This window comes from Semicossyphus pulcher, unplaced genomic scaffold (assembly GCF_022749685.1).
Source record: "Semicossyphus pulcher isolate SPU_LCO1_2020_fin unplaced genomic scaffold, fSemPul1.0.p SCAF_20, whole genome shotgun sequence".
In the NCBI taxonomy this organism is placed as follows: domain Eukaryota; kingdom Metazoa; phylum Chordata; class Actinopteri; order Labriformes; family Labridae; genus Semicossyphus; species Semicossyphus pulcher.
In genome coordinates, this window is record NW_027211694.1 from 9,260,286 (window position 1) to 9,284,772 (window position 24,487).

General features: G+C 41.9%; 1 protein-coding gene across 1 annotated transcript in view; it reads right to left on the reverse strand.

Moving 5' to 3' along the window:
- The window catches only part of exoc4 (exocyst complex component 4), a 132,664-nt gene that overhangs the window by 98,541 nt on the left and 9,636 nt on the right, over positions 1-24,487 (reverse strand). Inside the window, exons 5-9 of the mRNA XM_069671506.1 lie at positions 22,388-22,497; positions 20,362-20,462; positions 19,031-19,185; positions 14,569-14,749; positions 116-261 (exon numbers count right to left, since the gene is read on the reverse strand). Coding sequence (XP_069527607.1) covers positions 116-261; positions 14,569-14,749; positions 19,031-19,185; positions 20,362-20,462; positions 22,388-22,497 — 693 coding nt within the window. The remainder of the gene's footprint in view (positions 1-115; positions 262-14,568; positions 14,750-19,030; positions 19,186-20,361; positions 20,463-22,387; positions 22,498-24,487) is intronic.

Sequence of the window (24,487 nt, forward strand, 5' to 3'; positions counted from 1 at the left end):
TTTAACCTTCAATATATATTTTGTCTATCTCACATACAGGGCGATTTATTCTTTTATTTGCCGTATATTGGGACGAGTGCAAGGCAGAGAGCAAAGTCAAGAGTGTGATCCTCACTTGAAGAGCGACTGCTTGGCACGCTGCGGCTTCTTCTTCGCGAAGAAGGCTGCAAACTCACTGCCAGTGCTGGCGTAGGAGAGCTGAGCCGATGGCTCCGTGGCACTGCGGCTGTTCTTCACATCCAGATACTCCATTAGCAGAACCTGAACGCCAGAGAGGTCACGAGGTCAACATTTAAAAGGCAGAAGAATCTAAAGGAAACAAAGAGCTAAAGTGACAAAGCAAGAAATCAAGACAGACACAAGTCCATTAATTACATGACGTGATGCTTTAGAGCACAATCAGGTACAAAGCATCAACCTAATGTTAGTCCCCATTTTATCACATTTACATGCTGCCTGTTAATATTAATTAGATAATGTGAAATGGAGCACTAAAGCTTATTAATGACTTCAAAGCTCCCACTCCAAATCCCACCCTGTAAGCTCCACCAATCTGCTCTCTTTACTTTATCCACTTGTTCAGAAGTACCTTTTTCCATCCACAAATCCTTTGTGCAGCAGATCTACTCTTAGATTAAAAGGTAAAAAGACCCAAATAACATCCATTAATTGTGAGATTACACTCAATTCCTGTGGAGATTGAACCAAAACAAAGCTGAAAATACACGTGTGGAATTGCAAAAACTCATACAATCATTGCTATTTAATTCTGTTGCATTGTTTGGAGAACAGTTTGCCTTATTTCTGTCTGTTTCCAATCCAGGCTGCATAGTGGTGCAGTGGTTAGCGCTGTCCCTTCTGGCTTCCTCCCACAGTCCAAAGACATGCTCGTTAATTGGTTAATTGGTGGCTCTAAACCCCGTAGGTGTGAGCGTGAAAGGTTGTCTGTCTCTGCGTGTCAGCCCTGTGATTGACTGGTGATCAGTCCAGGGCGTAACCCGCCTCTCGCCCCAGTGACAGCTGGGATAGGCTCCCCTGTGGCCCTGAACAGGATAAGCGGTGTAGATCATGGATGGATGGATGTTTCCAAATCCTGTTTCATGTCAAATGCAATTAAAAAAATCTTTCTTGAGAAAAGATTCAGCAGATCTGAGGTGGCATAGATTGTAGATTTATCACTAATGGCAAAATACTGACCACAGTAAAAAGCCAATCCTGAAAAACTAAAGAACATCCATCCTTTGAAATAGAAAAATAGCTCCTAATATGGCTGTGTGACGGCCGTAAAAATCCGTGTCCTCCTTTTCCCTGATCTGTCTGCATGATCTATGGTGAAATCCATCAACGTCTTATCATGCTTCATGAAAATCTTATCAACTTCTAACAATAGCTGAGGACAAGCACATTGAAACTCCGGCCAGACGGAGAAAGTTAACTTCCTCTACTCTATCATTCTATCTGCTCATTCCCTCTGTAGCTTTCATTGGCTCTCATTTTTCAAATTCTCTTAGTGCTTCATCTCTCATTTTTCACGTTTCTATTTTTTCCCTCTGTTGCTCTGTCTACCTCGGCCCGTCGTCCCCCTTCTTCATTGCTCTCTCTGTGTGAATACATATGTTCTAAAATAGCCTCCCATATCTAATAGCTTCATAATTTAGCAGGGCCATTTAGCCTGTGTGTGTCTAATTCTGAGGCGCAGTGCGGGTCAGCCCAGAATGGGACAGGAGTAATGGCCAAGCAGATGGAGATCCATCCCGACCATAATGATGTAATTAACGCTGCGGAGAGCTACCCCCCGTCACGCATGGGAAAGCCTTCACATGCTAGCCTGGAAGTTAATCCAAGAGCAGCAGCATGAACGTATACCCATTAAAAAAATAATGGCTTGGCAGGTAGCTCTTGGAATATGTGTTGTTATAAAATCTGAATTATTAATACATTCAAAAGAGCCTTTAAAGTGCAGCACACAAGTTTACGAGAAGTTACACAACAATAAGAGTATGATTATACAGCCTTGCTAGCATCTCTGTAAAGCTGCACTTTCTGCTAACATCAGCGAGCTAACAGTGTCATACTTGCATTGCTAATATCCGGGTGTTTAGCAGGTTACATTTTTACCTTGTTTACAATGCTAGTTCAGGGTGTTAGCATGCTAAATTTAGCTAATTAGCACTTGACACAAATTTTAAGGTGATGCTAATGGAAATGACGGCACTTTTGCAGGTATTTAGTCATAAAAGAAAGTATAGGACACATTTTTTTTGTAAAAGTAAAGTTGCTCTTTTGGTATTTTAAATTAGTACACAACCATAACTGACAATAGCATCCAAAGCAGCACTGCCAGCATAGCCAAACATTGTGCCTACGACTGATTCAAAGCCGATATTCAGTATAACATCACAACCTCGAATGTAATATTGCTATTATATAACAAGCAGCAAATAGTAAATACAATCAACAAATGATTATTTTTTGCTCCACAAACTCAACTTGTTCCCCAACTTAACTGAAACTGGACTGAACATTCTCCTGCACTCTGTCAACAGGTTACCACAGATCAGCTGTTTTTATCATGTACATTTATCTGTTTGTTTTAATTTAATATCAACCATTGAAATAAGAGAGTACTAGCTTGATTAATGTAGGCATACACTGTCTGCTTCAATGTTAATTAACAGTATTTAAAACGCCTGGCTGAGGCGGAGTGATAGAGTGATTTACAGAGTAAAAAGTCCCAGTGATGATGTACTCTACAGCATATCAGCACTCATGGAATTCCTCTTGTCCAATTAAAACATCATTATATCATGTTCATTATTCCGATGGAAACAGAATACAATATGTTATGTAGAGATAGACCGATATGTTTTTTTCAGGGCCGATACCGATACCGATTATCAGTAGTCAAGGAGGCCGATAACCGATATTTGACGCCGATATTCATTTGCAGTAAAAGTTAAAATATTGCCGTCAAAATTTTGAATAATACAAACTCCAACACTTTACTTTGTTTAAATGCCTTTAAGCATATGCATCAGAGCCAAAATAACCCAGTTTTAAATTGATCTCTTATCGGCCGTCGGATAAAAAAAATAAATTTAAAAAAAAAAAAAAAAAAAAAAAAGGCCGATGCCGATATGCGTCAAAATGCCGAATATCGGCGCCGATAATCGGTCTATCCCTAATGTTACATTTCAAAAACTGAATTTCATTGATGCATTCAGTCTTTTCAATGCAATCCAACAAAACTTAAAATAAAATTTGGAGGAGAAAAATCAATTTTAAAACTTAAAAAAGATCTGATGTAAAGTTTAATGAGTCTAATGTCTCTGCACTTGGTCGCTAATGTTCATGTAAATATGTTGTTTAAACTTGCAAACGAACCTCAACCGCACATGTAATTACTCTAAAACAATTACTCTCACAGGCAGCTCTGGAGGCCATATCACACACGCCCTCTCGCACTGGCAACGCCCGGGCCTCCACTTGCCACCAGCCTCATGCTGCAGCTAATCCTATCAGTGTATTAATTACTAATGATGAGCTGATGGAGCGGAACCCCCACTTGCTTGCAAGCTAACGCCCAAGTGGACTTAATGAAATGCCAGCGCCGGGCTGATGAAGGGGCTCCGACCCTACTTAAATTGCATTAGCCCAGAGACAGAGTGAACTTTGCAGGCAATTAACTGGACTGCTAGGACAGAGAGGCAGATAGAAGGAGAGAGGGATGAGAGGCGGAAAGCAAACCAGAGGGAGTGGAGAGGGAGGAGAGATAAAGTCACGGGTAGAGTTGTGCAGTGTAAAAAGAGCAAAGGATTATGGTAGGTGGGGAGTGGAAACCGAACAGAATGCTAAAGAGAGAATGAAGTAAAAACGAACACAATGTAAGAAGATAAATAGCCTGTTTTTGCTGATTTAACACCTTCAAGGGAAGTTACAAAAAGATGGCCGCTGCCCTCAGCTTCACTGAAGGATCTCCTATTAATTTCTTGGCGAGGTTGTAAGCCTGTATGGGGCAGCAAACACCGCTACAGAGCTAACACCTCGCAAATGTAACGTTTTCTTTACACCACCTCAAGTCACAAAGCTGTCTCCTTAAAAAGTGCTACATTAGCCCTGTTAAATTGTTGATTGCAAAGCCAAACTACAGCAAAGTATTGGCTTTATTTAGTTAGAAGATGTCAAGATGACACTCACTTAATATATCTGAATCACATGTGCTGTTACTGCAATTATATCGACACAACTTTGTAACAAAGCCTCTCTAACAAATGTAATCTGAGGTCGCTGTTTTGCTTGATTCACACGTATTCCGTATAAAGTCTTGGCAACTTCCCACAACTCCTCATAAAACCTGGATCTATTGTACTCGTCTCCATACAATGACAAAGACAATCTTCCCTTCTTTGCTTCCTCCTTACCCATCAGGTCAAGCACGTGAAATCTCATTAAAATTGCTATTACTCAAGCTACAAAGAAGCCTGGATCTTACTCCTGTCACCTGTCTGTGACCGAGCGGCTCATCAGTGAGGCACAAAAAGAAGAATCAGAAAAAACGACATCAAAAAAGCAGGATTAGGTAAAGGGAATTGGATTTCAAACAAGGCAAAGGACATGAAGATGTTTGTAGCAAAGACAGGGATGCATTGGGACGTATGCAAAAAGTGTAATAAGGAGAGAATGGGGAGACCAAAGGCGTCCCTCTCTTGCAAATAATGATGAAGAGCAGTCGTCAGCATGGCTGCCTCAGTGGAACCAGAGAACCAACCGGTGTTAGTTTCGTAAACTTTTTTCCATGACGAAGACGAGACGTTGACGAGCTAAAAATAGATCTTTGATAATCTAAACTCTGACGGGACGTCTGTTTTGTTTTCCTTAACGAGACCAGACAGGACTTAAATGTTAGTGGTGGGCTGACAGACGTTTAAAATACATGTTTTGTAAATGCCTCCAGCATCAGTAACAGATAACGGGTATGATGAAGGTGGGTATGAACTTCCTGTTAACTCAGGCTTTCTGCTTCAGGCTCAGTGCTTCCCTCACTCACAGAGAAACAGCTGTTTAAGGCGTCATTTGACGCTTCTTCGGCTGTCTGCTGATGAAAAGTTAGGGCCAAGCATACAAGTGTAATCCAGTGTCCTTCTGATGACTTTCTATTGACTAAAATTGACTAAATCTGGACTAAAACTATAAAGCGTGTCCCAATTCAGGGGCTGCATCCTTTGAAGGACGGCGCGTTGAAGGCTGTCCCATTTAGATGCGGTTGACAAAAGCGTCCATCCTTTTCCCAGGCCATGAAGGATCCATTCGGTGCATCCTTCATGGCACAGCTTATCCCAAGATTCATTGCGCGCCAAATCAAAAGAGATGGCCGACTCTTAAATGGCCGAGGAATACACTTGAAATGTAAAAGTTTTTTGGGGTCAGCTCAATCGACTAACTAGAGATACAAGGGGCCTTGATTATCTTTAAAATAATAAGCTATGTGTAATAGTTTTGCTAGTTAGCAACCTGTTGCTAGGCGACACAAGCAGCGCTTTGTGACGCAAAGGTAAGGGCGGGAACAGCTGGTGACCAAACGGGAAATCGTCCACAGACCATCCTTCAAAGGATGCAGCCCCTGAATTGAGACACAGCTTTAATCTAAAACAGCTGCCAAAATTAACGACGGAACACAAAACACTACATATCCACAATTGATGAAAACAAAAAAAACGTAAAGTACTTCATTTACAATAACAGAAATTGCAATTGCAGCTAAGAGCCAAGTTTCAAATTGGAGCCAGTTTTAATCATCATTTCTCTAACTAAATTATACTAAAAGGTTACAAAAAGCTGATGGAAAAGCTGGAGGAGGAAATTAATTGCCCAAATTCTCTAAAAAATAATCAATGTTCATGGGTGAATCTGTGAAAAAGTGGCTGAAAGAAGGGGTGATATTTGAAGACTTCGGACATGGAAAAAGGCTCTTCACACCAGATACAAAGGCGAAGCTCACGAGTTCACATCAACTCCAGCGTTTGTGCGTCTCTTGAGTGGCTTGGGTCGCGTCCCAAACTTAAAACCAGATGTCTCTGGCGGGTGTTAAGTTCTATTAAATAAGAAAAGCTCCATCACAGTGCGTCTTTGTAATTCATCACCAGCACTGCCGTTTCAAACTTAACGTCCTGATGTCAACCTTTGTGCCTGGAGAAAGTGTATCCTCATCCTCCATCCTGTCCATTAAAGCCCTAACACCCAACAAATCAGCACAATTAAGAGAGCATCACTCAAAGCCTCGCAGGTGAGCACTTGTCACTGCAGGAACTCAGCGGTGAATTGGATAAAATGAAAGAAATAACTATCACTTAATTTCCTCCTTCTTTGTTTCCACGCTCTCTTTCTTATTAAGTCACCTGAAAAGCAGGTGGGAGAGCAATCTCAACAATTTGTCCCTTTCTCGAGGCTTTATTGAAATTGGCTGTTTCCCCGCTAAATCTCTTGGCTGGTGTCTTGTCACAAAACACATCGACTGATATCCCTCGCTGCTAGCTTGAAGTTTAAGTCCAAAGTGTCCTTGGCCGTCAGAGAAAGTGTTCTTTACACACCCCGTATTGATTGTGCTCCAGAAACTTCAATAACCTTCACGAGTTCTGACAGAGCTTCAGCCACAGCTTCTCCCGCAGCACTGAACCGCCGCTAACCAGTGGGGGTTCCCACCTGGAGTGTAGCGCATCTAGTCAATCTTTTGAAGGCTATCTTGTTGACGGGGGGAAAAGGAAGATGTGCCTGCGTGTTCACTGAAACCCATTTTATTTCTCTCTGTCCTTGCTGTGTCCTCGACATGGTTTTTTGATGTGAAAACATTCATACATAGTTAGACAAAGAAGAGAGAATAATAGAGTAGTTTGTAGCATTGAGAGGTGTTTCTATGGATACTATCCTTTAGGAATATGTGTCCTTTTAGACTGTCGTTCTATTATGTAGTGAAAATAGCAGGGGATGTGTTGAAAGCTTAAGGATGACTGTTTGTTTTAAGAGCAGAGCAGACAAGGGAGAGGAAACACAAATAGACTATTGACAATATTACTGGCTATAACTGGTTTACATTAAGGGTTAACTTTACCATTTTGGTATCAGTAGCGACTGCAGTCTTTATCTAATGAATTCTATTAAATATAATAATTGCAGTAAATGAAGTTCAGCATGATTTTTGGTGACATATGGAAACTTTGTGCTGAATCATTTGTCACCAAACGGCCCCTAGTTTCTCTGATAGAATGCCTTTTCTTAGATATAATTTACTTAAATACAAAAACAACTTTACTACTGTTCCCTTCTGCAGAGCAAAGTCAGACCTCAGCTTCAAAACTTCAAAGTCAGCAATAAAGTAAAATGCAGTCTGGCAATTTCAGGTTTACCAGACGCTTTTTATCAAGGGAAACTGAAGTTATTTCTTCCACTCAATTGTTTTCTCCCACATCACCTATTGTCTCACAAGCTGGTCCGCTGCACACTCTGCAGCACTGAAAACAATGGAATCATTATATAAACAATAAGGCCGGGTGTCGCTCACTTCAATTCGATTTGATTCAGATTCACAAGGTCCCGATTCGATTTGTTTTGGGGTATTTCAGTTACAATATCGGTGCACCTCTAACCTGGTGCATTATCAAAATGTTTACAATAAGAATTGACCCCAAAGAAGTTACATCATCTACTTTTTATCCAACATGACAAACACACAGCAGTCAACACAATAGTAACAATTTTATGATGAATTTTTGATTAAACAAACTGGAGTTCAACTTGCGTGAGATTTGAGAACAAAACCACACAAGACTCAGAGTTATGGGGAAAGGCATACTGTACAACATGCCGAAAAATACACAGGCGGCCGAAACCGACACTAACAGAGAGTAACATAAACATCAGTGCAAAACTAACTTACATATTCACGGACGCACACATGATAAAAAGAGTCCGTCTGCAATCACTGATGTCTCCGTAGTAGCTGCAGTAAACAAGTCCGGGCATGTCTCCCTCACTGCGTTTCGGCTGAGTCGTGCTGCGTTCAGGAGCGCTCAGAAAAGCGAGTGATCAGACAAGTTTTTTAGACGTGTTTTTAAAGGTCGATCTCAGGATTTATTCGAATCGGTAAAATCGATTTTTTAAACCCAGCCCTAATAAACAAGCACTTCAAACTCGAGACAAGAAGCCATTCAGTTTTCATCATTGCCATATCATAAAGAAATATAATCTGCTTAGCTGCTAAAACCTCAAAAAATACAAAAATATGTCTAGTCTATAAGAATATGAACGGTTTAGCTCCTCCTCCTCCTTTGTTAGAGCAATTAGAGGTGCAGCTAGGGGGGACTGCACCATCCCACTCAGAAAATCTGCATTCAGTCAGGCCGTCTTTTCCCTCAGAGCATCACATCAATGGAATTCAGTACCACAGTCAATAAGAGAGTCCCTGTCATATCATTCTTGTAGGTGTAATGTGAAGAAATGGCTTGTTGATAACTAAAAATGTCAACACTGACTGCTTGAACTGTTTGCATATCACCTGTGAATCGGATTCTGTCCACTCATGTTGTTTAACGTTGTCTGTATTGTATGCTTTTATCACAAACTAATATACTTTTATTGTGACTATTGAATTGTTTTTGTTGTTTTAGGATGCCAACAACACCTGGCAAATCGATGATAGCCTTTCAGCTAACTCGGGTGCTTTTACATTTTGTTTGAATGTTGATTAACAAGTCAAGGAAGCTATTACAAAAACATACATCAGCAGTGATTTTGATGTAGTAGAAAAAGGTGGAGGGTAGCGTGGGGGGTCGGTGTGACTTTGCAACACCATGAAGATGGTAGACTTCACTGCACTCCAGCGGTATGTAAATATGACAGGGCTTCGGAGGGCAGAATAAATGTGACACGTTGATTAAAATGTTGGGCGAGAACAACGTGCGCTTCATATCTAATTAAAAGAGATCATTGTCTTCTGGCTGCTTTGGCAGTTCAATACGGCTCGTTTTCACTCCGCTGATGAGCCCGAGAGAGGGCACGGCACATTGAAGCCACGTGTATATTTATATATTTCCTGGCACTACCATAACATCCGTCCTTTGTCTTGCTTTATCCTTGGCAATGAAATCATTCATTCAAGACATTTAGTTTAATTCAAGAAACGGATGGAGGCAATAAGTTAAAAGATTTCCCAAAGCCCGGGAAAATCACAGCTTAGAATAGAGAGAGGATTTTACTGTTTGGTGTCACAAAGGTACCTTAAAGTCACTTTTATCTAACTTTGCTTTTTAATATTTCGCTTTTTATTCCGAGCACACTCAGCCCTCGCCTTATCTCTCGCTACAGTACAAAATGTTAATAAGCAAAAGTTCTCTGGTGCTGTTTCTATGATCTGGAAATCAGTCCTTTCAGAAGGCAGACAGTCAGCATCTTTCCATATTTTTGAATGCAGGCACAAAGTTCCCTGTCTGCGGAGAGGGAGCTACTCATTAAAAGTGTGATTTGCACTCCGGTCACACACTCGCGGCAGACAACGGACATGGCACGCAGTCACCCAGCCGTAAATCCCTGCAGAATGCGCAAATGGCGAGCTAATTAACAAACTTGCACGCCTCACACCGAACGGCCGACAAGGTCAAAGGGTGATGGACGACGGTAGCCGGAGACGCACTCTGGGTGCCAAATATACATTAAATAACACTGTTAATGAAGAATGCACATGGTTTACGAACTCGGATCTTTTATGAACTGTGTTTCGCAACTGCCTGAAAACATATTGTAACTTCAGTCCCATTAACGAGGAGAAGGACACTTTGAATTTGGCACCTGATGTTGTTTTTGACTCAGAAAACATCACGTTAAACTTGGCAGTCATGATAATGTGACGCTCCTACTACAAGGGTAAGAGAAGCATATTAAACATTTATGGATGAACAGAAATCCCAGTCACCGCCATTTCTTTGATAATTCAGGCAACTTTGAAGACGTGACGGTTTCTGATGGAAAAAGGGGGAAAAAAGGAGATAGAGCAGCAAAGGCGTGCCGTTGCGTACACTTAGAAATGTAAATTCAATAATGGTGTGAATAATCAATAGATATACTCGCACATTCTAAAGAAGGAGACATGAAAAAGTGGCTTTTTCCAGCATGCAGTCTTTTAAATCAATACTTCCATGCTGAAATTAGCAGCCGGCAGAAGCGTCTCCAGCATCTCTGAACAGGGATTAGAACCATTACACGAATCTTGACTTTCAAAAGCTTGTTTACCTGCTCCCCACTCGAAGCCTACCGAGCCCCAGTCACGTATTGATGAACGGCGTTTTCTCTGCAGAGGCCTTGTAGCTGGGTGCAGCCTGTGTTTCTGTCGGTTCTCGCATCTGTCTGCTGGTATGTCATGTGGAAAGGTCAACGTGGTTTCTCCACCTCTCAAAGTGTGGAAAAAATAACACCTACCGAGAGGTTTCTGTGCATGTCAAAGATGTGAACTGCAATATGTAAGAGGTGCAAGACGGGCAGGGATTCAAATGGTTTAACTGTGAAGGGGGAGAGATACTAAAAGTTTGGGTACCATTTTTTCTTTCCAGATGCTGATTCACCTAAAGTAGAGAATTAGCCACGACAGGGTTTCCTTCTGATACCAGTGCGTTAAAAAGCAGCTTTGTACTACTAACCCTGTATGGAAGTGATGTGATTACTATCACTGTTATCTGTTCTGGCTCAGAACACTGACGGAACCAAACCAAAGAACAAGCTGAGCATCAACTAACGAGCTAGGCTAACCGGCTTGCAACCCTTCTTGACCATGGAGACGCACACATTTAACATTTAGTTTACGTTTTTACCTTTAATTATTATGGTGTGGGCAACACTGGAAGCGTGGCGTGTGCGTGAGGGCTGCAAGAAGTTTTCATTTTAATTTGAAATGCATGAAAACAGATGAGTCACTACAATGCAGGCGTGACACGCGGCGAAAATTTTGACAATAGGAGGCTCGTCTATTTTTACCGCGAGCCACGTGCGGTTCTTGGTCATAATACACGGTGAGAATGAATTTTGATGAGTCTTATTGATCTCTGACAGCAATATTAACATCTCTTCCTCAGTCACAGGCATGGAGAGTGAGTAGGTCAACACTTCCGGTATGCTTTTTTCAAAGTAAAAGCCTGATCTGGAATTCTGACTCCCCTCGTTTGTACACGATGCTTTTATTTTGAAGTGTTTCCCGGTCCGTTGTTGTTATTTTATTTACTTTATTTGGCTCTGAAAGTACCGTCACTCGCTCAGTCAGTCAGTCAGTCAGTCACATACAGACCCATGTGTAGGGCTGACCCCGGCGCCTTAAAATGTGTGACAGAGAAACATTGATTGCTAACGTTTAGCTAGCCCAGTTGAGTATTACAATCTCTGCTAGCAATGCTGTTGCTGTAGTCACATGAAAATGTACCTGAAATCAGTTCTTCTGCTTTAAAACAGTAGTTGCTAGTGGCAGCCTTAATATGTTTCATTGCTGTGTGGGCTGTGGTGTACATGACACAGCATTTCAGACTGTATCAGAGGCATTTCTGATGCTAGTATGGGTATAATAACTTTAAAGACCTCCTCCAGTGTAAATCAAGTGTTTAACCTTGTAAACATCTCCATGTGGTGTTTTTCATGTGCTATGACATATATCAGGGACAACATGACTGACAACATGTCTGCTTTTAAGCTGCAGTGTACCAAGGACAGGCTGAACAACACGTTTTCAGTTTGACAGGTTTGAGACGTCACAAACCTAAGGAGCCATGGACTGGGGGGACGCTATGCAGATAATTATGTGTAACCTATGGCAACCAGCTGTCATCGAAATTTTTGCAAACTCACTTCTGACTACTAATGTTAACGTTACTACTACTAATTACTACATTTCAAGCTAGCTAAGTTTCAGCAAGTTGCCACTAAACGTATGCGTCTGTGTCCCTGTGATTGACAGGCGACCAGTCCACAGTGTAACCCCGCCTCTCGCCCAATGACAGCTGAGGTCAGCTCCACGACCCTGAACATGATAAGCGGTGTAGATAATGGATGGATATTTTGTAGGTAAGAAGAGAAACAAGGGTTAAAATAAAAAAAATAAACTTTAGAGACAAAAGACAAGAATCAAATAAAGTTCTTAGCCACATTTTGACAACTGCTGCATAGGTTCCTGCCCCTTTGAGGGTCTTGATATGCAAGATAAGTACCGGCTCAGTATCCAATAAAACTTGACAGAGCCACCGTGGGAGCCGTAGGAATTTAATTTCTCTCATTGCTGATATGCGACTCTCTAGGACAGAGAGGGCTAAACGAAAAGGGGGTGAAAGTGAGTGTGGGAGTTGTGAGAGAAAAAGAAAGCAAGATAATGAGATTAAGAAGGAAATTACAAGGAGCAAGAAGGGTATGCACGAGGTGTAGGGAAACTGAGAGTCTGTAATACAGAGGCAGCGGCAGTGATGCTGCAAAAGGATGACGCAAAGGGAAATGGAAGGTTAGAGAGAGAGACAAACGAACAACAAGCAAGAGATGAGAGAAATGGCGAGCGGCGGGGTGCGATGGACGAGGGGCCTTCGCATTGATACAATCGGTCAGGAAATAATAACACGAGTGAGTGAATAAGAAAACCTCATTTCACGTAATGAGTATTCTAATCAAGAGATTACATTATCTCACATCGCAGAGACAGGGGAGAGTGGAGCCCCTGGCAACTGGGTGTTGGCAGAGATTGCATACAGGGGAATGGCTTAATGCCTGCTATAACTGCGCTGGTACAGCAGAGCTATTACAGTACATGCCTATGCACAATCACACCCTGGGAAACAAGCGCATGCACCTAAACACTCCTGTGTTTACGCATTCATGTGTGCCAGCTGGAAAGTTATTGGAGGCTGACGAGCCATAGAGGGTGAGTTAGAAATAGATGGGCTTTCAATTTGACTAAAGAAAAGCTGTTTATTTAATTTTACACTTTGGTGATCAGTAAAAACACATGTTAGTGCAGGAAAAAAAACAACTAAAAGACCCTGTTTGATTACTGAACATGGAATAAATCAAAGCATTAGTGCTCTCTGAGAAAATGTGTTTCCTGCTGCATCATCCAGCCCGTAAAAAGAGATATCAAGTTCTTATTGAATATGTTTATAGAGTATGTCTGAGTCGTGAATGTGTGAGAACAACTTGAAATTAAGAAATAAGCACCTCAACCACTTGCAAATTCTACAAATAGTTTAAAGGGGCAGTTCACCCCCTGGAAAAAGCCACTGTCAGTCAAAGCCGGTGTTCTCTGTAATCGATAGAAGCAATAATATTTGAAATTGGCGCCATAGCTGTGGAGAAAGTTGTACAAACAGCTTGTGGTTTCGTCCATTCTACGTTCCTACAACACCCAGCGTGCATTGCGCCCCTCCCTCTGAAAGGAGCGGCCCGGCGAGAGACGCTGGAGTGAAATACCGTTTTCCAAACTACCGGCTCAGAGCGGTACAGAATCCAAAATACGACAAGAATATACCGGTGGATCGTCTAAAAAATCTTCAGGTCTGCAGTCTACATTTCAAACCTGACGACTCTGAACGAGACATGACATCGGAGGCGGGCGTCCTAGATTGATTAAGTGTAGTTTAGCAAGCTCCCTGGCCTCCGTCAGATGGCGCTTTTTAGGTAGTCTGGTGGAGGTTTTCCAAGGCCAATTGGAGAAGCGGATAGCGTCCTCTAAAGACACAGAGTGAAACTACATTTACCATAATGGCATTAGCTCCCCATAATAGCATGACAGAACTGAGGTTGAAAATCAGCAAACTGACCCTTTAAAGGCGGCTACACATGAGGGATTATCAATTAAAACTGCGCAACTCCTAGTGAAGGAGCAAAAGGGAAAATGCTGTTTCATTGAGTATGGACACACACACACACAAACACACACACTGATCGCTTTGAGAGCAACGACTGCCACTTACTCCCTCCGAGAATCATCACAGGTCAGCTCAACAGCTGCTCATCCCCTCAGCCAATCAAACGGGAGCAGGGAGCAAGAACCCAGCATGAATACACACCAATTAAAGAACCTTACATTAATCCGAGTAATCAAGCCTCCCCCTGTCTTTGTCTCTTTCTGCTGACAGTCTGAATGCCATCATCGCCAGTTCCTCGTCTGATTAATTTACTAAGAGAGGAGGTGAATTAAATCGGTTTTGAGAAAAGTGCCGGATGGAAAATAAATAAAGGATGGAAAAAATGTCCATGGCAGTAGATAAAATAAAAGCCTAAGGGTATGCCAGGAAGGGAAGACAGAACAAATAACAGCGAGGTCACCGTGAAAGCATCTTGTTAAGAGGCGCAGGGCTACAATTCAACAACAGAGGCAACAGAAATTTTAATGGAGAAGAGGCATAATAATACCACAAATCTAAGTAGCCTTGATTTGTGGATGATGTAATAGGGGAAACTTTGTTAGGACAAACAACTGCCACAAACTCTATCTACTTTAAACTATACTAAGCACACATATTAATGGTCTGGATGCAGTGATCGTTGCTCATATCTGACCTGCAGAACCGTCTGGATCTTGGCAGAGACGTCAGCCTGCTCGTAGAGTTTGATGCCCTCCTCGTGAGCCCCTCTCGGGCACTGCACGGCGATCTGCTGCAGGTGAGCCAACACCACGCTGTGAGCCTGGGCCACTGCCTTGAACTTGTCAAACAAAAGCTCCAGCAGCTCCAGCAGCAGCCTGTAGAGGGAGCCAGAGGAAGAGCAGAAAGGGAGGGAGAGGAGGAGGCACAAGAGGGACGGAGGAGAGTGGGGAAAGAGGGATCAATACGAGTTAAGAGAAGTAATACTTTATGTAAACAAAAAATAATTGTAATTAAAGAAAGAATTTTGTTCACTTTTGGAAGGTCTGGTCCATTACTATCTAATGCAGGAGAAGCACAGCCAGCACAACAATCATGAGACTTATTCTATTGGTAAGGAAAGTACCCCACTCTTACATTACACCACTCAGCCTTGGTTTGCAAAGGAATCAGAGAGCCGCCAAAGAACTAAGCTGCTGTTTTAATATGAGAAATAGAACAAAATGACTCATGGAGGGCAGCCCGACTCCTAGTTACAGCCACCAGGTAACATTTTTTTTCCTGGTTTCACCATTAAAAGCCTACGCAAACCCAAAGAATTAGCATAATTAGAGATGGCTTTCAGTGCTTCTGCAGGTTTGCCTCACATCGGAATTCATTGTAAAACAGCCGAGACATACTGATGCCTTTGGTAACCTAATATGTGGTGGTAAAAGCAGATATCCATTTTTTCAAACATGATTTTACAATAATAGCACCAGTTGTAGATCTCCAGCATCTGCTGTTTTAAATTGGTAAAGCCTCTTCATGCATATGTGCAGAGATACATTCTCCTTAAATAGGGGGTATTATGTCGTTTCACATTTTAAGACATATATATAATGTTATAATGTTTGATGTCCAGACTAAACATGGGTGAAGTTTCAAATCTGTAGGTAAAAGTATGTTGGAGTAATCCACAGGCTTCTCAGCTCAGTCTGCAGGCTGCTGCGAACGCCAGGTTTTACACCGTTTTTTCTACCCGCAGCACTTTGTGGCGTCACAGCAGGCTTTGGAGAGCTGGCCAATCGGAAGGAAGCGGGCTTGTAGGGGCGGGGTTTCTTAAAGGGAAAGAGCTGACTGACGTTTCAAGCAGAGGCTGTATGAAGGCCTGCACAGAGCAGTTTTTTTAACTGTAAATTATGCTAAGCTACTCCACAGGTATCACAGAGTAAAATGTGAAGCTTGATATTAGCATAATACCCCCCCTTTAATGATTAAATATGTATACATTTGTACTTAAGCTGACCTTAAGAGAAGGAAGGAAATCATTAACAACAGAAAATCTAGTCATGAGTACACTGAGTGTCTTTGAATGCACCAGTTGGTACAGCAGCTCCCTGTTTTCATTCACATTTCCGACAGTAATAACCCAGCACCTGGCCTTACTATCGAAAAAGGTCCGAGCAGCCCGACCTGGACTCAAATGAACAGCTATTCTCATTAGTCCTAAATGGCTGTGGCTGAAGAAGAAAGCGAAGCCAAAACCAAACAGACCTTCCACTTGATCTGAGTGCTACGCTCTGGATTGGAAACCCACAGTTGCCTCATCTACGCTAATGCTTTCATACTGACTTTGCTCTACCTGCTTCCTGCGCAAGGACAAAGCTTTCAAAGTAAAGAGGGAACACAGGTTACATTAGTTGAGTTTGAATGAGTCCCTGGTGCACCCATGCCAGTGAGTGCCCACTTTATCTTAGTGGAGATATTACAGCCAACACTGTCACTGTCGAGTAGTAATTCATATATCCATAAATAGATGTATATACTCTTCCAAACCGTCTTCTATTAAATTGACTCCAAAAGCACCCGAGTCCGTACCTCATTAATGCCAAGTCAAGATAAATTAGCACCAATTTGCATGCTTAAAGAAAAGAATGCATGCTGAAAGTTTTGGGACGTGGCCAAGGTTTCCTGGGAAGGTATAAGGATAATGTAAAGGCAAGATGAATGTTTCACTAGGGGGCATTTTGGTTGGCGCGCTGTCACTACACTGGCAGTAGCAGCGAGTAAATGTTATTAATGGAGACGAAAGCGGGCACAAATCACTATGAGATATAACTCGGTGAATGGGAGATGTTCGCGAGACGGAAAAGAGGAGCTGTGAAATGCCAACGAGTCGAGGAATTCTCTGCCTCATGCATAAACATGAAGGCCTGACGAGAGAAGACACACAGTGAGGAGCGGCTTTAAAAAGATGCGCGATCATGTATGCATGCATTTAGGGAGACAGGGACAAAATATATGGCTGTGACCTTGTCGCCACGCCAACTATACCCCCATCTCACCCGCACAGACAGCCCAGTCCTCCTCATTATCTCCCAGTGGTGGCCATCCTAATCCATATCGTCTGTTCTTTGAGGCTTCACTTCTTATTTCCCCTCGGGATCGAAGCTAACCCACACATGGCTGATGAAGAGTCGGGGGAGACATCGGGGAGCGCACCAGTGTGCATCCAGTCCAATAACTGACCATCAGTACATTTGTTTTATTTTTGGAGGTCAATTTTAGCGTCCGAATTTGATTACCGTTAGATTGGTTGCTAGAAAATTAAATTACATGTTTAAAGGAACCATTTTTGATGTATTAAAAGTGCCTGGTCATCCTCCCCGTCATACACAAATGGACATAAAGTAGAAACTCACACAGATTTGTCCCTCAGAAGTTTCCAGTGACCACTCTACAGAGCAGGCAGGAAAAAAAAACGCAGAAAAGAGACAAGCACTCAAGCTTGTGATAAATGTGTGTTTCTTGTTTTTAAATTGGATTTAAAACACTTAGCCTTTTATTTTAATGTTCTTCGGTCGCTCAAGCATTTCTCCACTTTGTATCAGCTCTCTCTCTTAAGAGATTCAGAGTCTACTTTACGCTCAAAACAAAGCAAACAGAAATGACGTTTCTGCGCACAACGAAAAAGTCTGACTTGATGTAAATCAAACTGAGCAGCTCACAGATCAGCGGTGCATGCTAACAGCTTTCGTGCATTTAGTTGGGACCTATATGGAGTTGGAAATAAAAAGCACTTCCAATAAGGTTGATCACAGAGGAGGTGAATGAGAACATAAAGCTCCTAAAGTAACAACACACCGCCTGTAAAGTGCTTAAGTGTTGCCTGCAAGTCTGCAGAGCTATAAAATATAGTGTGCAATATGCAACACCATTGTTCCCCACAAGTGGTACATTGGTTGGAGTTTCCATAGCAACAAGCCTTGACTTTAAATTGAAGTGAACATAGGCAGAACTAGGTGTGTATGCGACCAAATACAAAGTACACACACAAACCTCTAAAGTGTGACACAAATACAGTGTTAAGTGCTCGCACGCGTTCGCACACGCAGGCAAACTTAAAACAATCTGCGAGGAGTAGAGCTGGGGAATGAGCTACACGGCGGCCTATTACATTGAGGTCAGATGAGATTCAGCAGCGGGCACCGGGAGAAGGAAGCCAGACGAGGCCGGAGAGAACATCCCTGACAGAAAACAAGACGTTCCTCTTAAATGGTTCGGGATCAGTGGAGTGAGACCTGTGTTTCCCCCCCCCCCCACAAGTCTGCTCACTGTGCCGGTATGTCTGCAGGAGCTGGATGTGACTGCTTTTAAAATGCAGCAGTCCTCTACGGCAGGTGTGAGCTTGTTTATGTGTGTGCGTGTGGGTGTGTTTAAGCATGACTTGTCTGGGTTTAAAGCAGCAGAGTGTCTGTTTTCATGGTCTAAGGCAGGTGTGACTCCAGTTCTAGCCTTTACTGTGTTTCATACCTGGTTGACTGTCTGACGATGAACACACTGGGACTGCACTGAAAACACGCTGTCTGCTGCCTTCACTGTCAGCTCTAAATATACCTTAAAGACTGCAGCTAAAATGACTGATGCCTTACCAAAGTCAGTAGTATTCTAAACAGTAAGAATCTGCAGGGAGGTTTAACAACCACAGGAGAGAGATGTAACCTGGGGAATTGATCCTAATGGGAATACTTTAACTACAGCAGAATAAGCAACCAGGCTGCTATGATAACACTCTTTCACAGATATAATGCTGAGAGGATTACAAGTGACAGCTTTATTAAGGTCTTTATTCAGTTGTAACAACAGCAGCTGCATACCGCTGTCTACACTGATCATTTTTGTGGAAACATGGCTAATGCTGCTTATTATTTTCTATCAGGCAAATATTATCATATCAAAAAGACGGCTTTCATCTTTTGACAGAGCTGCTTACAGCTTCCTCTTCATGGCTATTTATTTAACTCTATTTTCCTTTCCATTTACGTTTTATTATGAATCTCTTTTTGCACTGATCTGTTGCAATCCTCCCTCTTCAGGGCATCGTTCTCTACTCTCCAAAGCTGTTATTTTTCCTCCTTCAGCGCACCTTTTCTTATCCTCCCTTATCCTCACTGTACCTTGGCTGGCTCTCCTGGGCCAGGTTCTCCCCTCTCTGGTAAGCGTGGTCTGCTATCTGAGTGGTGGACCGCTTGACGATCTGTTTCAGCTCAGGTTCCAGCCGCTCCATTATGGCTTTGATGGTCTCTGGGATTTTCTTTAACTTGGCCAGAGCCTAAAGAGGAGGGACAATACAAACAGAGAGACACTGAATCAACAGCATAGATCACAAAGATGGAAGTAATTAAGGTGTTAGGAGTCACAGTTTAACAGCAGTGTTTATGTATCTTCCTTCAGGCTTGGGGAGTAACAGAATACAAGTAACGGTGTTATGTAATTAGGAAACAAAAAAAAGCAACTGTATTCTGTTACAGTGACAGAAACAAAGAGGTAATTATATTACAGATACATGCTCTATAACATCTGGCGCCTCATTTCTAAACCGTCTGTCTGACCGTCTCTGATTATACCATGCAGCTGCGCGCACACGGTGCAACACTTTACGACACAGTCTCACAACAACCGCTCCTCAAAGTTGCGATGGCCTGTGGTGAAAAAAATATTTGTAACTTTTGTCTTCAAAGGAGGAAATGGGAGCAACATCGCAGCACAGTGCAAGTTCTGCCTTCCGCCTGTGAAAATGCTGTCATTATCTAAGTACTCGACATCTAATTTAAAGAAACATTTACAGGTAAGACACACCACGAACGTTAGTGGCACAGAATTCACGTTAAAAATGTCTGTCGTCTTCTACTACAACTACTGAAAAATAGTTTGTGACTCTGGTGATGGCCGCGATCGGGATGTTGTGGGAGATGTCCCAAACTGGAATAAGTTTATATCAGTTTACTTGAAGTTTGAGTGTGAAGTAGTGTGAATAGCAAGTACTTTTAAATGTGCATAATTACCGCTATTAATTTAGACGGGCACTCGCGCATTTCAAAAGTATTGAAATTCCTTTTCTCTTGTTTTTATTTGCAGATTTAGAATTGAAGTAATCCAAAAGTAACTGAAAGTAAACAGTTACATTATATACTTTAAAATTGTGATAATTGGATTAAAGCTCCTGTGAGGAACTTGTTTTGGTTGGTTTTGGCGCCCCCTGTGGACAAAGCCGTACCTCATATCTCTTTGCTGATTTTGTCCTGTACATGCTTAAGTGGTAAAAAAATAACTAAATAGAAATAATCAATCTTGTCGCTGATGGTCTGGTTTGCTTTCATTCACAGTCTGTTTTATAACCAGTGAAAAACTCCTCACAGGAGCTTTAAGTTTCTGATTCCATTTTTAACAGGTAATTAGTAACTGTATCTGAATACATTTTTAAAGTAACCCTCCCAACCCTGCGTACCTTGATGAGGATGCCCATGAACTCAGCACTGTTCTCCTCTGGATCCACCTCAGGGAGGTCCGCTTGGTTAAACTCCCGCCCATCCTGCTGCAGCTCACGCACTAAAGAAAGTAAACACAGCATATACACATGCAAAGATTAGCAAATACTTTAAGTCCTGCACAGTCCTTTCTTATTGATAAACAGACTGTTTACTCTCTTCATGTTGTGTGTTTGAGTTATTGTGCTCTGAAAAGGGGAACGTCCTGTTTTCTTGATGCATTTTCCAACAACATACATAACATCAACAATCACCTTTTTAATAAAACACTCAAACAAATAAAATCATTGCTTTCCACGTAAACAAACTGCATCTTTCTCTTGTAAACGCTGACACCTGCACCAATCCCGTAATCCCCCCACCCCTTTTGTGCTCTCTCCATCTGACTTAGCCACATTAGCAGTTCAATTGAGAGTGGCAGCATCGAATGATGCTCTAATTTCCATTAGATGGGGCCTCCCAATTCCCCATCAAAGCGCGTTAAGAGAGTTAATGTTTATGGCAAGTTAATGGACTTTGGGTGTATTTCCTCTTTTCCCCCATTCCAACTGTAGTTTGTGTAATAATTATGACAATTACTAGCTACAAATGAGGTGCACTAATGCTATTAGACAAAATGGCAAGCAAGGCCGTTGATGGAAGCCGGCTGCTGTGTCGTGACCACGGTTGTTAGCATGACGGCGTATAGGCACTTACTGACTGCCGGTAGCTAATTAGCAGTGTTCTCTTTGCATAACATTGAGGATTCTGTTGTAAAGCTTTTACTTTGAGGCCTTCAGGGTGGGTGAATAGAACAGATATTATGTAGAAGTGATCATTTGTGTCTCTGAGGTCAGGGGGTGCACGTTCGCTGTGACAGACGAAAGATGAGATTCAAAGCTTAATCGAGGGTCGTAGCTGAGAAAGAGGCAGAGATGGAGAACAGCAGAGAAAACTAGTACAGTTTAATTGTCATAAATGGCATAAAGATGGAGCCAACTTTAAGCTAATTGTGTTAGCATTAAGGTAGCAGCAGCAATACGCTAATATTCCTGTTGTAACTGGTACCTACAGTATGGTGTGTGATTTCCTGGTATCGACAGAGCTAAAAAGAAGTGGTGAGTTGCTAACTCTGAATGCCAACAGTGGGTGGTAAAAAAAAAAAAAAAGAAAAAAAAAAAAGCCAGGCTTAATATAAAAACTCAGAAGCACCAAGGGAACACCACGTTATTGCAGGATTAGCTTTTTTCATTATCTTCTTGTTTGCGTTCCTCTGTGCTCTGCCTGGAAGGAATGCAGCGCTGCCTCGACGCCCCAACATCCAAGAGAGAATTCATACATTCCTGAATACAGCGGTCCGCATTATCAGAGCCTTTTAAAGCGCTGGTTACCAGTTTGAATATAATGAATGCTGCTCCCCCGCTGTGATGACAGAGACGCTGTGTGACGGATGGTGTGATGGGAGACGAAATGATTATAACGCCAGCGATGGAAATGTATGTTATGATCATAGTTGACGATGTTATGACATTAGCCCCAAGGAAAGACATGTGGGTGTGTGCGTTTTTGTATAAGAGTTTAGATCTAGTTTCTGCAGTCATACTAGGTGTGTTGAGTGTGCACATGGGCAGTGCGTACTCATAATGACATGCAAATGAATGTAAGCCAGAGTGATGCTAATGACTTCATTATCGCTACGAATATTAGCACAGTGAAAATAAAATTGCAAATTGAAATCCAAACACTTTGTTATCCAAAAAGACCATCAAGGCTGTGTTGTTGACTGTATGGTCCTCGTAAAATATGCAGTTTTAATGGAGAGTAAACTATATAACTTATATTTTATATATTTATATATTTATACATATATTTTTCACGCTACATCCTTTTAAATCCGACTCCAGTTTGCTTTTCTTTCTTTTACCATCACCTTCTTGCCTTCTTCACCCATTGTTTTGTCTATAATTCCCTGTTTTTCCCCCTTCTAACTCGACTTTAGAGACGTACCACTGCTGGATCCAGGTGTGCCGAACTGTGATGAATCCAAAAGCTTGCGTGGGGTGGACAGGGTGCTGACATCCAACACAGGCATCGGGGATGCATCTTTGCCTGTTGAGCTGTGAAGAGAAAATAATATCCAGGATGGTGATTTTCAATTAAGCAATATAACATGAGAGGGAGTGATGTACTGAATATCATCAACCGACTCACAGCCGTGCTGATATTCAGTATAGCATCATGACCTTGAGTGTGATATTGCTTTTAGGGATAGACCGATTATCGGCGATGATATTCGGCATTTTGACGGATATCGGCATCCGCCTTTTTTTTCTTTTTTTTTTTTTTTTAATTAATTTAATAAGAGATCAATTTAAAACTGGGTTATTTTGGCTCTGATGCATATGCTTAAAGGCATTTAAACAAAGTTAAGTGTTGGAGTTTGTATTATTCAAAATTTTGACGCCAATATTTTCACTTTTACTGCAAATGAATATCGGCTTCAAATATCGGTTATTGGCCTCCTTGACTACTATTAATCAGTATCGGCCCTGAAAAAAACATATCGGTCTATCTCTAATTGCTTTTATACAACAGTTATACAAACGGCAAATAGTAGTAAACCGTTACAATCAACAACAGATAACTTTTTGCTCCACCAACTCAACTAGCTCCACAACTTAACTGAACTGGACTGTTGTTGCCAAGCAACCCAAACATTCTCCTGCACCCCGTGTCTACAGGTTACCACAGATCAGCTGTTTTCTATCATGTACATTTATCTGTTTTAATTTATCATCAACCAGTGATATAAGAGTCTGCTGTGTGATTCAGAGGTACCAGCTGGATCAGTGTAGGCACACGCAGTCTGCTTTCATGTTAATTAACAGTATTCAGAACACCTGGCTGAGGCGGAGTGATACACAGAGCAAAAAGTCCCAGTGATGTTGTTCTCCATATCAACACTCATTGAATGCTTGGTCGGAACTAACTGTTGTATAAGATAAAGGCATGGTATGAAATATTATGCTTTCTGTCTCATGAAAAACAAGATGGATGAGAGAAACACGCAGCAGTAATCGCTTTTTGCACATAAATAAAAGTTTAGTATGCTGCTACAGAAACGCATCCACTAACCTGCTGATCTCAAACAAAAACAATCTACTGTTATAACAGAACGCCTTGCATCTCTAGGTGGGATTGCTGCTGCTTTCCAATGAGCCATTTATCAAGCCTTAAGCCTGAGGTGGACACAATCCAGGTCCTTTAACTTGGGCGGTATAAACACAGTGTGCCTGCTAAGTGAGTGGGGTGTATGGAGGCTGGCTTGTTGTTAGAGGCGACCCAATACAGGAAGGCCGGGACCTGTCACTGGCTGACCCTCTGTAATAAATCACTGTACCTCGGCAACCCACCGCCGTCGTAATTACTGCGCCCCACACACACACAGGCGCAGACAGACACGTGTGTAAAAGCACAAACACTTTAACTGAATGCCTTCCACAGAACACAACAACATAAAGAGCGTGTATGGAACCATTGCGCCGCATTATACCTAATAAGTTATACGGCAACATCACGAAACTGAGATTCTGTCCTTTAGGTCACAGAGGTTATTCTCCTGGCGGCTGCAAAACCTACATTATTTGTTGCATGTTTGTCGTCATATTTACTGCAAATAATTGGCAACCGACATTTAAAGGTTTAAAAAATGTTTGCTTTCAGGACACCAAACAAGAAAAAGCGTGTACATATGCTGAATGTTCTTACAGTTGCACCTTTAGAATCTCTCCTACAACAACAATAATGCAGTGATGTTGATGTTTGCCTCCTTACAATAAATGATGTGCGGTGCTCGTTTCTCTGTGTCTTTGGAACTTCACAGCAAAAAGTACAAAGATATAGAAGCAACAAGTTCCATAAGATCTAATTGTTTTTGTCAGTAATTGGCTTGCCTTTCACGTCTCATAAATAACAGGCAAGTTGTCTGAGCAATGGAATAACTTATAATGAACAAACATTTACACAGTCTAAACTTTTCAAAGAATAAAGGCTGACTATAGGCGCACAATAAAGGCTTTTGGTACCTTAGACCAGACAAGCCAGCTG